Source organism: Ascaphus truei, chromosome 2, assembly GCF_040206685.1.
Source record: "Ascaphus truei isolate aAscTru1 chromosome 2, aAscTru1.hap1, whole genome shotgun sequence".
Taxonomy (NCBI): domain Eukaryota; kingdom Metazoa; phylum Chordata; class Amphibia; order Anura; family Ascaphidae; genus Ascaphus; species Ascaphus truei.
Genome location: NC_134484.1, coordinates 450684992 through 450699010, shown reverse-complemented (window position 1 = coordinate 450699010; position 14019 = coordinate 450684992). Strand labels below are relative to the sequence as shown.

Here is a 14019-nt window from a genome sequence, read left to right as displayed (position 1 = left end):
TTCAGTGGTAGTGAAACACAGGAAAGGGTGTATATCGGCAACGCTGCGAAGGGGAAAACGGCAATATTTATTAACCACATTTTATATGTTGGGAGAAGGAAAGGGAGAAGTCGAATGTAAAATCAGAAAATTAACGAGTGTGACGAACTCCTCAGGTGTTCAGCGGAGTGAGAGCCAGAGTGCAGGAAACTTGTCTGCATATTTATAGTAACGTTCAATGTAAAACGGTGTTCAAACCACATGTGCTGTACAGAGGCTCCTCTGAAACATTTAGTGTCTGGATTGCCATAGAAAAAGACATCTGTGTGCTAAGGAGGAATAGCGCCTAATGGTGTCCCGCGGGTATCCACAGTATGTAGCGCAAAGGACAACCTCCTTAAGCATCTATACAGTATAAGGTCAAGGTGAGAGGTGCAACTATTATCAGGGCTACTGCCTGTTACCTGTTGAACACCCTCTCTCAGAATGGGGCGGCAGATCCGCGTTGTGCAGCATCCCGTGTAGAAGAAAATCCGGAAAGCACCTGTGTATAAAACGAAGCATGACCAAGACTGATGGAAAAGATAAGTATCAAGAAGGCTAACTCCCATAGAAAGGGATTTATTTAGATCCTATGAACATAGACAGGTAAAAAACGCACTTACACTTTTTTTTGTTTACCTGTCTATGTCCATATGAGCGGAATTTTTTTTTTTTTTATGGTAGTTGCCATTCTTGATTATTTTTTTTTTTTGTTTTCCCCCATCAGTCTTGGTCATGCTTAGTTGTCTACACAGCTGCTGTCTGTGTATTTAGCCAGTGTTGTCGGCCGGAGCGCCATGAGCGTCTTCGTATGGGGGGAGCATACTGGTCAAGTGAGGCGGCAATGGCAGTGTTGTAAGCTGTGATGAGACTGTTTGAGTCAGTGGAGGGTGGTAGTAGAGAAAACATTGATTTTTTTAGGCTGGATTCCAAGGACTGAAGGTCAGTGACACGCAGGTTGCGAGTACAGCAAGGGGAGGTTGGATGTTGAGTGTGAGAAGTGTGTGAGAGCAAATGTGATGAGGTGATCGTCAAAGCGGGAAAGTAGAGATTGAGAAATTGGAAGCAGTCCATTGGAGGAGACTAAAGTAAGGACTGAGCGAGATGAATCGAGATTCCCGAGGAATGAGATGTGATCATCAGTGTGACAGGGGACTTTAACGAAGCAGATTGGAGTGCCGGAATGTAGAGTTAGATTACCTGTAGATGACCGCAACATGCCGAGTGGAGAATAAAAGGCAAATAATATGGGCCTCAAAAGATGTATGTGTGTCAGCCATAGGATAGAGCTGCCTCCAGGGCAGAGTCAGTGTGAGCCAAGTTTCTATCCGTCCGTGCAAATAGGTGAATAGAGCGAGAGAAGAACAGATTCTTTGTACAGCTAGTGTTTTGTTTGACAGCGAGCATTCCAGAGAGCATGTAAAGGGAGAGAAGCAGGGCTGGGGGGAGATTTCAGATATTGTAGGTAGTCAAGAGCAGGTGGGCATATGGCAGGGGCCAGGGTTTGGAGAAATGTCTCCAGCAGCCAAGAGAAGACGTGATGGGGACAGGTGAGAAGGACTCTTGTAGGCGCATATGCTCTTACGAGGCGAGGAGGCACATGGCAGAAGTGATTGCAAAAGGCAGTGAAGTTCATGAGTGCGAATGGGGGGAATGAATTCATATAAAAAAATTTTTTGCAACCAAAACATGAAAAGAGAAAACAGATGAATGGGGCATGCTTATAATAACGGGATGTGTACAGGGATACCCCGGTTTAAGGACACTCACTTTAAGTTCACTCGCGAGTAAGTACATATCGCCCAATAGGCAAACGGCAGCTCGCGCATGCGCCTGTCAGCACGTCCTGAACAGCAATACCGGCTCCCTACCTGTACCGAAGCTGTGCGCAAGCGGGGAGACTATAGAGCCTATTACAAATGCGTTATTTACAGCAGTTATGCACGTATATGACGATTGCAGTACAGTACAAACATCGATAAGTGGGAAAAAGGTAGTGCTTCACTTTAAGTACATTTTCGCTTTACATACATGCTCCGGTCCCATTGCGTACGTTAATGCGGGGTATACCTGTACACCGTTTTACCGAGATTGGTCAGGAATTTATTTTTGCATTTAGTTTAGTCTAACGAGGTGTAAATCACCATTAGCTATTGTCATCTGTTGCATTGAACCAACACAAGCTCCTCTATCACCGTGCAAACTATCTGAAGTACTGGAGAGAATATATTGGCTAAAACTTCAGTCCCTCAAGAAGAAGAAAAAAGTCCAAGTATTTGTTTTTCAATATCGATGTTGGTATCTCTAGAAATAATTAAAAAAAAAGATTAAATGGTTTGTCAATGGGGTCTATGGATATGTATATTGAAAATTTTTATTGAAGATTGCTGTTTTTGAGAAATATTTACATAAAACATACTATATGAGGGTTTTTCTGAGTAATGCAAGGTTGAGCTATATTTATTCTGCAGCAGGAGTGGCCAACTCCAGTTCTCAAGGGCCACCAACAGGTCCGGTTTTAAGAATCTCCCTGCTTCAGCACAGGTGGCTCAATCAGTTGCTCCGTCAATTACTAAGCCACCTGTGCTGAAGCAGGGATATTGTAAAAACCCGACCCGTTGGCACTTGAGGACTGGAGTTGGCCATCCCTGTTCTGGATATGTCTTTGAAATTATTCCTCCATTCACCAAAGGCACGCTACATTTCTTCACTTATCTCCTCACAAATGTTTTAAGGAAAATTAAATAAAACTAAAAAATGTATTTGTTCACCTGTGCTCTAAAGTATTAATAGCAGACATAATAAATGTTACGTTTTAAATAAACCTTTGTGTGCATCATTAGAGTGCTTCTTTTTTAGAGACTGGCTGCTAACACCAGCCTTTCCTCTAAACCTTGAAAATACTGTGCATCTAACCCTGCACTTGCATCTCGGGGGAGAGAACTGGGCGCTCGTGACATAGCATCTCAACTCTGCAAAGGGAACACTGGACGCATTGTGTTTTTAAACCTGTATAAAAGTTGATGGCAGATGAAGACTAATTTGCTTATCTATACTGCCCATCTCATCGCTGTTAAAAGTTGAGGCTGATTTCATTTAATGAAATATAACCCCGTTGACCCCTTTCAAGGCCGGAGGGTGTGCCACTCCGTGTCCACGGACCCTTCGGCACTTTCCGATTGCATGATCGCTCTCCGCAGTGTTCATGTGCTGAGGGTTCTGGCCGTCGGGGCTGGATGTGACAGGGTGGGGGCATCCCCTTCAGTGGTACGGGATCGATGTTCCAATCGTGTCCAGCCCCTAATGCCTCGTCCCCAGTGTTAGCTGCTGCGAGCGCTGCGGCAACAAGATCTGCCCCCCTATGGGGCCGGTCCCAGTAGCTGCCTGCACACGCAGAGATCGCGATGCGCGCCCAAATTTTGTTAAGACGAGGATTTTGTCTTGTCTTGTGGCGACGCAGCGCTGGCCATGTCAAGGCAGCGGTTCAGCCAATGAGGGCGAACCAGCCGTGTGACGTCAAGGCCGCGCCCCCCACCAGGCCTCCCTGTCGCGTGCGGCCTGGAGTCCACCAGGTCGCGCTGACTCGGGTAATGAGCGCGGCCAAGTACCCCGTCGCAGATACCCTTGTCGCATGCACAGCACATTGGGGTTTTAGCCTTAGAAAGAATGAGCAGAGGGGTGCACCGCACATCAATAGGGCACAGAAGGGGGTAAGGCAGGAGTATCCACCCCCCTACACCAGCCCCCCTTGTTTTTTCAGTTTACAGGATGGGAACCTGAGGGTTCCCTTCACCGGTAACTTTAAAGGTGCTGTCCCATCTACGACTAAAATAAACCAATGGACACGATCTGTTCAAGAAATTAAATCTGGGTGACTGACACTATATTATATTGATATTAAATGCTGAACTGGAGTTTACCCCCAAACTTTCCCCCTTGTATTTATAGCCACTCGAACAGTGTTTTATATTCCGAGGTTTCCTTCACAAGAAAATGCCCAAGTAAAATGCATAAGTATGGGTCATCAAGTTCAATCCCTTGGCCAAAACATGGCAAGCCTCCAACCATGACAAAGTAGACCCCGTCTACGTGGTTGCAGGCGTAACATGTTTTGGCCGAAGGATTGCACTAAATGACCCATACTTACGAGAGAGAAGAAACATATACAAATTAACTAAGGTAAATAATGTGCCATATTGGATGTGCGTTGGGGTTTTTGATGGCCTTTGTATATACTGTAGTATAGTTGCATATTTGAGGTCACTATCCCAGTAGCACTAAAATTGACACACAAATAACTCGCTCTCACTCTCGGTTTTGAGCTTGCCAAGATTGTGTATGACACATGTAAGCAAGCCTGAATAACTCTCATGTACACGGGAGTCTCTAACATCTTCATGATCAGTTCTTAGGAATGTCACTGTCCTGTGCAGTATTAAGATGTCCTAAATGAAATACCGCAAACTAATGATGTAAAATGCATAAGTTCTGTAATTTACAGACCAAAACTACTGGAGGTTTTTACTGCAGTGAGCAGGACGGAAAGGGGAAAATGAAAGGGACTTTGAAGGAGTGCTAAATGACTATGCTTCAATATGACAATTCCATCATCGTGAAAGATTAGCATAATTAGGTAATAAACATGGATTCACTGGACACCAAGAATAGAAAAAACATTTTTTTTTTCTCACCATAGGATACCATTTTTTTTTTTTTTTAAATTTAAGTTTGAATCTTTCTAAGTGTAGTCCTGTTTCCCCCCAGAACACAGGAAGCTACCAGTGCTGCTATTATACCTGTCGGCTCCAGGAGCCTGAGCCTCTGCCACGGAGAGCCTGGGGTATATATACTTACTCTGGTGCAGCGCCTCCACCTGTGAGGGATCCCAGCAGAGCTGAAGCAGCCCCTCACAGGACACAATAATACACACACACACAGTGATAAAATAACGGAACCTTTACTGCAAAGATATAGGTAATAAGAATAGTGTAACTCTCCCTGTAATAACTACCCCACGCCTCGCAGGGCCTTTCTCCCAGCAGTGATTCCCAACACTGTGTCCCACACCGTGTCCACAGTAATGCATAGTCCCTTGGTCACTTAACCCTTCTAGGCGTGATCAGCGCCTGTGTTTGTACTGGTTTTGTTGGTGCAGTTTGTTGACAATACCTGCCGGCGTGCCAGCACCCGGTCCGTTGAAACGTCAAAAAGGATCAGCCGATCCACGCTCCTCCAACGTCGTCAGGAATGATCCTACTCGGTGAATGTCTCTCTCTTAAGTGAGGCCTGGTCCCAGACCTCACTGCAGGGATTGCAGCGTCCGCTGTGTCCCTAACTGTACTGCTAAGGGGATCCGTTCACTATTCTAGGGGGTTTCCCTATAGCAGCCACAAACTATCTCAATGACATACCCCTAAGGGGTATGCTGGCCTAGTGCAGAGGCTACTTGCCTCTCTGCACAGACCCTCTGTCCCCTATCCTTGTCCGGCATACACTGACTGCGTGCTCTGTGACTCATATCCCTATCCTGTTTTCAGGGGTCTCTCCAGCCCTATTGGCTCCCTGGCGTCGGGTGTGGCACTCCTAAGGTTCATGGGACTTGTAGTCCCTTCCAAGAGCCTTCCCTGATTGGCCAGCCTTCGCTCGCTTGTTACTGCACATGTGTGAACTCACTGATGGCCTCCGCAACTCCTAACTCACTGCGCATGCGTGACCCAACTAATATGGCGCCGCCCTGCACAAAGATCCTCCGGGAATCCTTGGCCACTCACTCACCGCACCGGCACCCGCCATGTGCCCCCGAGACCTCCGGGGAACCCTGAGGAAGTAGCTTGGTGTTATGAAACACGTAGGATAAAGACTGTACGGCTGATTTCCAACGAGGCAAGGTTACTTCTAAGCCTATAGAGTAATCCCTTAAGCTCCAGCGGGTCCTGCTTTTCAATACGAGCGGCATTGATCCAGCTGACGGCCGTCACTGCCTGGCGGTTTGCCGGTGATTTGCACAGAGCAGCTGCTAGCAAGTGTGACTGTGGATTACTACTTTCCCCACACCGAAGCTTCCTACTTTAGAAGCAAGTCACCAGATGATACCGCAGTCCTGCGGAAGGAGGATCTATAGCGACACTCTGGGAGAGGCTACCTACCTGCAGAGAACACAATCCAGAGGCTCCAGCTGGATACCATCGGAGGGTGCTGAGTGAGAGACTGCTCCTGCTGCCTTCGGCGTTCTGGCGTCTGGTAACACATGTCTTGGTACATAAAATGCCTGATTGATCTAACCTGATGTACGCAGATATATTACCTGTACCTAATATACCACTTTGAACCTACTTCACTATTTGCGTTGTGCGCTGTTTTTTCTTGTCTTTTACTCTCCTAACTCACTGTGCATGCGTGACCCAACTAATATGGCGGCGCCCTGCACAAAGATCCTCTGGCAACCCGTGGCGACTCACTCACCACACCGGCACCCGCCATGCACTCCGCGCGCCCCCGAGAACTCTGGGGAACCGCGTGCATGCCCCCTCAATCTGCCGCAACTCTCCCGACCACCGTGGAGGTGAGTGCAGAGGGAAGGGGGGGGGGATCACTGTAGCCCAAAGGGTCCGGATCTACATTAGAAAAAACCATTACTATTGAGTTTGCCAAGAAAACACCTCCCGGTTCAAGGTATATATAAATACTGAAAAGAAAGTACTTGGGACACACAAGTACGATCAAAAAAGTGTACTATTCATGAAAGAATACAAAAATTGGACAAATGTTTCCATCCCAGGAAGTGTTCTTTCAGGTGTAATTCAATGTTTGATCATACTCTCGTGTGTGGCAAGTACTTTCTTTTCGGTATTGTAATTAATTTAAAAGAACAACTGAACTAAGAAGCCTGGATGAACAATTTGTCTGTACGTATCGGGAAGAAATTGGGTAAAGTCCTCCATAGCATTTTGTTACCATGGAAGCAGCACGTTTAAAAAACGGATTCATAGGTAGTGATGGTTGTCTGATTTGAAAAAGAAAAATATATCTATACCATTAGCTCACTTTTGTCCAACTCCTTTAAAAACACATCTGTAGCAGGTGCACGGCCACAAAAAAATAAATGGTAGGATTTGTGTGTCCCCTTACAAAGGAGCAGCTCAGTGTGTAAAGACACTGACTGGCACTGAGTTTGAAGCAGGGGAACCTTGTTCAATTCCCGGTGTCGGCTCCTTGTGACCTTGGGCAGGTCACTTTATCTCCCTGTGCCTCCCTGTAAGCTCTACGGGGTAGGGACCTGTGCCTGCAAAATGTCTCTGTAAAAGCTCTATGTAAAGAAACTAAGCAGCGCTATACAAGAACATGGGGGGAGGAGTCAGTGCCTTGTTGGTGCCTTCTGTCTGAGAGCTGATCTCACTCTTTGAGGCTGAGAACTGAAAGCTGAGTGGCTGAAATACTTGGCAAGCTGCCAAAAATTCCGGCCTATTACTGAATAAATAATGCCCGGAATTTTACCCAATCAGAGAGCAGGGATTTCAATAATGCCCGGAATTTTATAAGCTTTAGCCTTTAATGTACAATATACCCTATACATTTAATGGTACTGTCCCAAGGTGTAGTGATGTATTCTATGGATTAATCCTTTTATGAAATCACCCTTGTATAAGTACTTTTAAGATAATATTCGTTCTAACGTCTCATGCAAACTGCATGCTTTTGAGGTATTTTTTATAGTATATTCAGTATTACCTCATATAATGTTTTGTGGAACTGTTGTATCCCTGGGCTTATTGTTAATTGACACTTTTTGTTGTGCTTAAAAAAGACAAAGATGCCATGATTATGATGCAATTGTTAGCCTAACAGATACAAGTACAGTATATCTCATGAGAATTCATTTAAAGAATCATGGTTAAAATAAAAGGCATATTCATCCGTCCCAACACATGCATAAGTCATATTTTTACTTCAAGGGGGCTTGACGGCTTGTTTTATGAAGTTATATATTTGCCTGCTATACATGCACCTTTTCAAACACAGGAAACATTTATGTACTCGGTCCATAAACTAGTACTATCAGCAATGCTTCATATATTCAGCGCATGGGAAATGTGGGATGTAGTCACCGCCGTGATAAAGATCACATTGCGATGTCTCTGGCAGGTCCTGGCTTTCCCCATAATCGCAGTGCATACCGTGCTCCCACCTCATACAAAAAGCAAGTCAATGCGTCGAGCAAAACCAGCCTTTATTTCCAGTATTGAAAGTTGTTTTTTTTTTTTAAATATATAATTGCTTTGTTTATTGATTATTAAAGACTTGGCTCATAGTAAACTGTTCATGGGTAATGTAGTGCAGATATTGTGAATGTGGTGTACTCACACAGGTCAAAATTGGAGGCGAGTAACTTTATACTTTGATACGGGATGAAAATGCTTTTTCTTTGCATAAGTGGCTTTGTAATCAATACCAGCATTAAAGGAAGGTGGGAGAGCTGGGTACTTTGGAGGTGTCAGGCCCCTACTTTCAGGTTCTGAGCTCCTTACCAAGTCTCCAATTGGCAAAAAGGTTTACTACACGTCGGTGTCAGTCCAAACTTCACTCGCCACTGAAGAGGTGGTGACTGGTGACAGGAACAAGAGAAATATGTCCTATGTATTAGTATTTTTCACTAAGGAATTTTTTCACCCACAGTTTTGCTTCATGTTAAGGGAACCTTGTTACCTTCTTATGCCAGTTTTTAATTCACAAAAATCATTATGCTTTGTTCATTTAACCCCTTTGGTTCACTTTCACATATTTCACCAAGTTTAGCCCATAGGACAATAGAATCTCCAATCAGGGAGGAGATGGGGCTCAAAGGGTGTGGGGTGCACTAATTGAGGAAACAAGTCGGACTTATGAAATCGTTTTATTTTTCACCCTCTTCGCTTATTTATTGAAGTGGTGCGGCGACTTTTTGGCCATCGGCCACTTTTTTACTTTAGTCCATAGGACAGCAACAATGTGTATTCATTCTGTATAGGTAGCGGCTATATTTGGGGTGCAACCAAATGGCGCCTTTGTTATTAGACTTGGGTTCAAAGGAGACAAGTATAGAAATGTCACTAATAAATAGCAAGCCGATTTTGGGAGGAGCATACTCCATAAAGGGAGCAGGTTATATGTACAGTATTTGTGTTCCATTTTGTAAGGCCCAATGGCTTTTATTGGAGCAGGTCATGACATTTCTTGTACACAAATACAATCTTTCCCAGGGATATGTTCTCTGCAGCGTAACACTCATAATACGGCTAGGAAATATCTGTACTAGATGTACCTTTCTCTGTGAATTGAGTCTCTGTGACTAAGGGAAGCGCTGGTGCTGAATATCATTGAGGGAAGATGTCATGTTTGAAACGTCTGCCTCCAGGCAGTGACCTGTCGGTGAAAAGATTGGGTTGAGATGGAAATGGAGCATGGCGTTGGGTGGCAGCTAATATTGTGGGAGACATGGCAGCTTTTCCATTGCAAAAAGGCACCCGGGGCTAAGAGACAGAAATACCCTGCACAGTTGGTAGATCAGAGAGGAGCCCAAATGAATATTACAGGGAAGTGAATCTTGAATCCGGGGTAAAACTGTTTTTGTTCAATTGACATCTATATGTATGCATGCATGGCTGAAACGGGAGCAGTTATATACCCTTGCCGTTATTAAAATGCATGTCTACATATACAGCAGTGTTTGAGGTATCTTGTGTATACATTGAAATAATCTGTACCGTGTCATGTACTGAGTATCATCGTTTTGTTGTGTGTCCTCAGTTGTGTAGGAAATAATGTGTTCTGTATGCAGCCAGTGTTTTGTAGGTTACAGGAGCAGTCCTCCCTGGTTGTTTTCTTGATGAGAAGTTGGGGGGTCCCCGGTACTGAACCACATTCATTTCAGCAACTATGACCCCTAGTTCCCCAGATACATACATGGCAGCACTGGTACCCTCCGGGGGAAACAAAATGGCACTGAACATCACTCATGTTACGAGGACCAATAGGAAGCCACAAAATCATCTGTCCTGGCTTCCTATTGGCTTGTGTGATTGCAAAATGCGGAAGTACTAGCACTACATTTGCTAGCTGTAGGTTCAACGGTCTTTTCTTAATGCTGTGCAGTAGAAGTATGAATCTACACCCAAAATGTTGGCCAGTTCCTAAGTACTAAATGTTCTCTTCATATAGTTTGTACGTTATCAGTTTCCCAGCTGAACTTTCAGAACCTCAACCAATAGGACAATGACGCTGCAACTTAAAGCAGCATTCCCCCCACAAGCCTATAGGACAGGGGCTGCCAACTCCAGTCCTCTAGGGCCACCAACAGGTCAGGTCTTAAAAGCGTCAGGCTTCAGCGCAGGTGGCTCAATCTGTGGCTCATTCAATGACTGCACCACCTGTGCTGAAGCAGGGATATATATATATATAGATCGATATATATCTATATATCTATATCATATACAGGGCTCAACAAATGTGGTCACCTGCTCGCCCGGGACGACTGCATTGTGGCCACTGTCTACTGCTTTCCTGCGGCGATGTCTCCCAGTCTTCTCCGTCTTGATCTTTTAAAATCATGTTTTTGTCCTGCAACGCTATTCAAAATAAATGCGACGAGGTTTCACGGCACCGCGGGATGTCACCGCGCCCCGTTCCTTGGCAATGCGGCGTCACATGACGCCACACAGCCATTTGGAATAGCGCTGCAGGAGAAAAACATGATTTTAAAGGCAACAAGACGGCAGAAGGCCGGGAGACGCCGTCGGGACCCCGCAACCGGGCCGTGCCGCAGGTAATTGTCGTGGGGGGTGGCGGGAGAGGCGCGATGGGGTTTTGGCCCACTTTGTCGGGCTGCTCGTGGCTAGGAGGGAATTTCGAAAGAAGCCTGCGTCTGAGGTCTGTGGATCAGAGATGGTACTGGAGTTCGCGCCTCCTGTCCTAGGGGTTAACTTGGAAGGACTGCAGGAAAATGTATGAATACCGGGACTTGATGCTGGTTTTTTTTCTTATTCTCTGTAGGGAGTGGAGCCACCGCCGTGGTACAAGCTGCGTATTGCAGTCCCAAGAAAGAGAAGGTGGCCATCAAAAGGATCAACCTCGAAAAATGCCAGACCAGCATGGACGAACTACTGGTAATGTAGCACTAAGCGTAGTAATCGGACACTTCACAAGGTGCCTTTAACCTTATACTTGGCTCCAATGATAAAACAATACCTGACATTCCCTGAGAGGTTGCAAAGCGTGTATACTGTAAGTTGTTGTTGGTCTAATAAAAGGTAACAAACGACCTATCCCACCCCCCTTTTATTATCAAATTAGGGACCAATCTGCTTTCTTCCCACCTCTCCCCCCTTATTCATATAGCGCTTTTCTCCGAATGGGACGCAATTACAGTGTAGTGCGCGGCACGCAGCACGTGGGAGTTCTATAGACATTGTCCCTCCCTTTTTATTTATTTTTTATCCGTTTGATTAAAGATGGAACCATAAGACTTTTTCTTGGCGCTAAAATGTTCCGGTAAATTCTAAATCAAAGCGGTTTCTCTCTTGATTTTTGTTTTGTAAAGAACAGTGGAGAAGCCGCTTTGATTTTAGAATTGACCTGAACATTTTAGGGCCAACAAATAGTCTTATCACGACTAAGTTGGACTCGTTAGAGCAGCGGTGGGCAACTCCATTGCTCAATAGCCACCAACAGGTCAGGTATTATTAGCACAGGTGGCTCTGTCGTTGACTAAGCCACATGTGCTGAAGTTGAGATATCCTGAAGACCTGGCGTTGGCCTTTAGAGAGACCACTGCAATTATTTCACTTTTGTATTAGGTGTGAGTGCCCATTTCAAATACCAATGACCATATTCCACTGGCTGTAAAACACAGCATATCAATGTAAATAATGGCCATTCCTTCAGCTGTTGATATTTAGAACCAGTGGGTTGCTGTAGGTTTGATGGTGTAACCAGGCAGAGCAGAGCCTCCCCCTACCAAACGCTGGGTCAGTGAGTTAAAGGCTTGCAATGTGAGAGCTGTAGGAGCCCCTGTTTTTGTCCTACAGACTGCCTGCTTTTTCCTTCTCACACGCAGCCTACATCAAATGGATTGGAAATAATAGAACGTGAGGCTATTAATAATTCATGGGCTTTGCGATTCGCGCCTGGCAGTCACTGATCAAAGCGCTGATGTTTTAGTTTTCATTGTGCGAGTTGTGTGTCTAAATTGTGCTGCTATTTGAGCCTCTTCTGCAGGGGTTAACCCCTTCACTGTGTAGTGGTCTGCAACACAGTAAGCTCCAGGTTGCTATAAATGAGAAAATAGAGCATGCTGCACGGGCGTTTCTAAAACCAACGCAGGAAGGATGGAGTAAATTAGCATGCATTTGCATTTGCAGTTTGTATCGCTCACCAGGGCCACACAGAGTACAAAATGTAAACACAGCAAAACTGGCCCACCATTCACATTCATTCTGTGACTGCGTAATGCAGATGGGAAATCTCGATCCATGAGAGACACTGTAGACGTTGGTTGTGTCGAGCAGAGAAGCGAGGAGGAATTCCTAAACATATGAAGGACGCAAAACGTCTGCAGTGTAACGCAATTTCATGTCAATATTTTAAAAGACAGTACGTATCCTCGTTGGCAAAATTAAAAGCCTTCACACTTTTTTAGGGCTGTGTGGCGCTCTTCAAGGGATTGTTTGGCTGATGGGGACTTTACTAGAGTACAACTTTGCAAGATCCTGTCCTACGCGTTTCGTGACAGATTTGTCACTTCATCCCTGATGTCTTTTTTTGTTCTTTACAAACCAAGAATAAAAGAAAACCGGCTTTTATTTAGAAGTTGTGAGAGAAGAAACAGAAACAAGCGCAACCTTTTACTAGTGAATAAATACCTCAATAAAAAGGAATGCACACTGTATGTGAGTGCTCAGTAAGAAATAACACATGTATTGAGCTCTGTAGAGATGCAGCTCTGAATGCAATGTGGTGGTTTTAGAATAAACAAAGCGAACAGCTAACAGGGGCGAAAAGAGAAAAAAAAAACACAATCTAGTGCATGGAATCCAAAATTAGGGATCGAAAAAGTGAAAAATAAATGCAAAAATAGGTGGTGTCCCACTCATGCTGCAGCTCAAATACAGGCTTTAAGGGCTAAATCTGTGGAACTGTTGATCTGTGGCACAGTAGATGTAGCAGGACATGCCAAGCTTCCAGTATTTAGAATCGAAAGGAAGGCCAAAATAGTACAAAAAAAAACGTTTTTGTTTCACAAGCAGAAATCAAGTAATGTACATAAAATTAGACAAATAGACAAATAGTCAGGCCGCGGTTACACTACTCAGTCAGGGGAAGAAACGCTGAATCCTTGTGGCACCTCTGTTTAAATAAACTCTTCGGACTAGTCCAAAATCACCCTATGCGTTTCACTGTTATCATAGAGCTTCATCATGGGTGATGGCCTCATAGTGATATAGTCCTTCTTAGGCCCGGGCCATAGAGAACTCAGCGTCGCTGAGCCGCGCTGAACAGATGCAGAACGCCCCTGCATCTGTTATCAGCGGGGCTATAGTTTCTCCCTCCTCATGCGCGCTGATGCGCGCTGAGGAGGAGAAACTTCCGAGAGCGCCAAATTGAAATTTGGTGCTCGGGGAAGCGGTCCCATCCAATGGGGCCGCAGCCGGTTCCCTACAGAGCCGCCATTGTCAGAGCACCGTGACCAGACTTCTGTCAGTGTGTGTTGTGTGTGTGTGTGTGTGTGTGTGTGTGTGTGTGTAGGAGGGGGGAGAGGGTGATGCCCCGATCGCTGTCTCCCTTCTGCTCCGGTCCCTGCCCCCCTTCTGCTCCGGTCCCTGTCTCCTGTGTGTGTGTTGTCTGTGTGTGCATATGTGTGTGGGTGGCTGTGTGTGCATATGTGTGTATGCATGTGTCTGTGTGTGCATATGTGTGTGGGTGTCTGTGTGTGCCTTGTGTGTGTGTGTGTGTGTGTGTGTGTGTGTG

The 14019-nt window shown here is 45.2% G+C and overlaps 1 protein-coding gene across 1 annotated transcript in view; it reads left to right on the top strand.

The window, feature by feature from the left end:
* The window catches only part of OXSR1 (oxidative stress responsive kinase 1), a 92400-nt gene that overhangs the window by 21719 nt on the left and 56662 nt on the right, over nucleotides 1-14019 (top strand). Inside the window, exon 2 of the mRNA XM_075587928.1 lies at nucleotides 11047-11159. Coding sequence (XP_075444043.1) covers nucleotides 11047-11159 — 113 coding nt within the window. The remainder of the gene's footprint in view (nucleotides 1-11046; nucleotides 11160-14019) is intronic.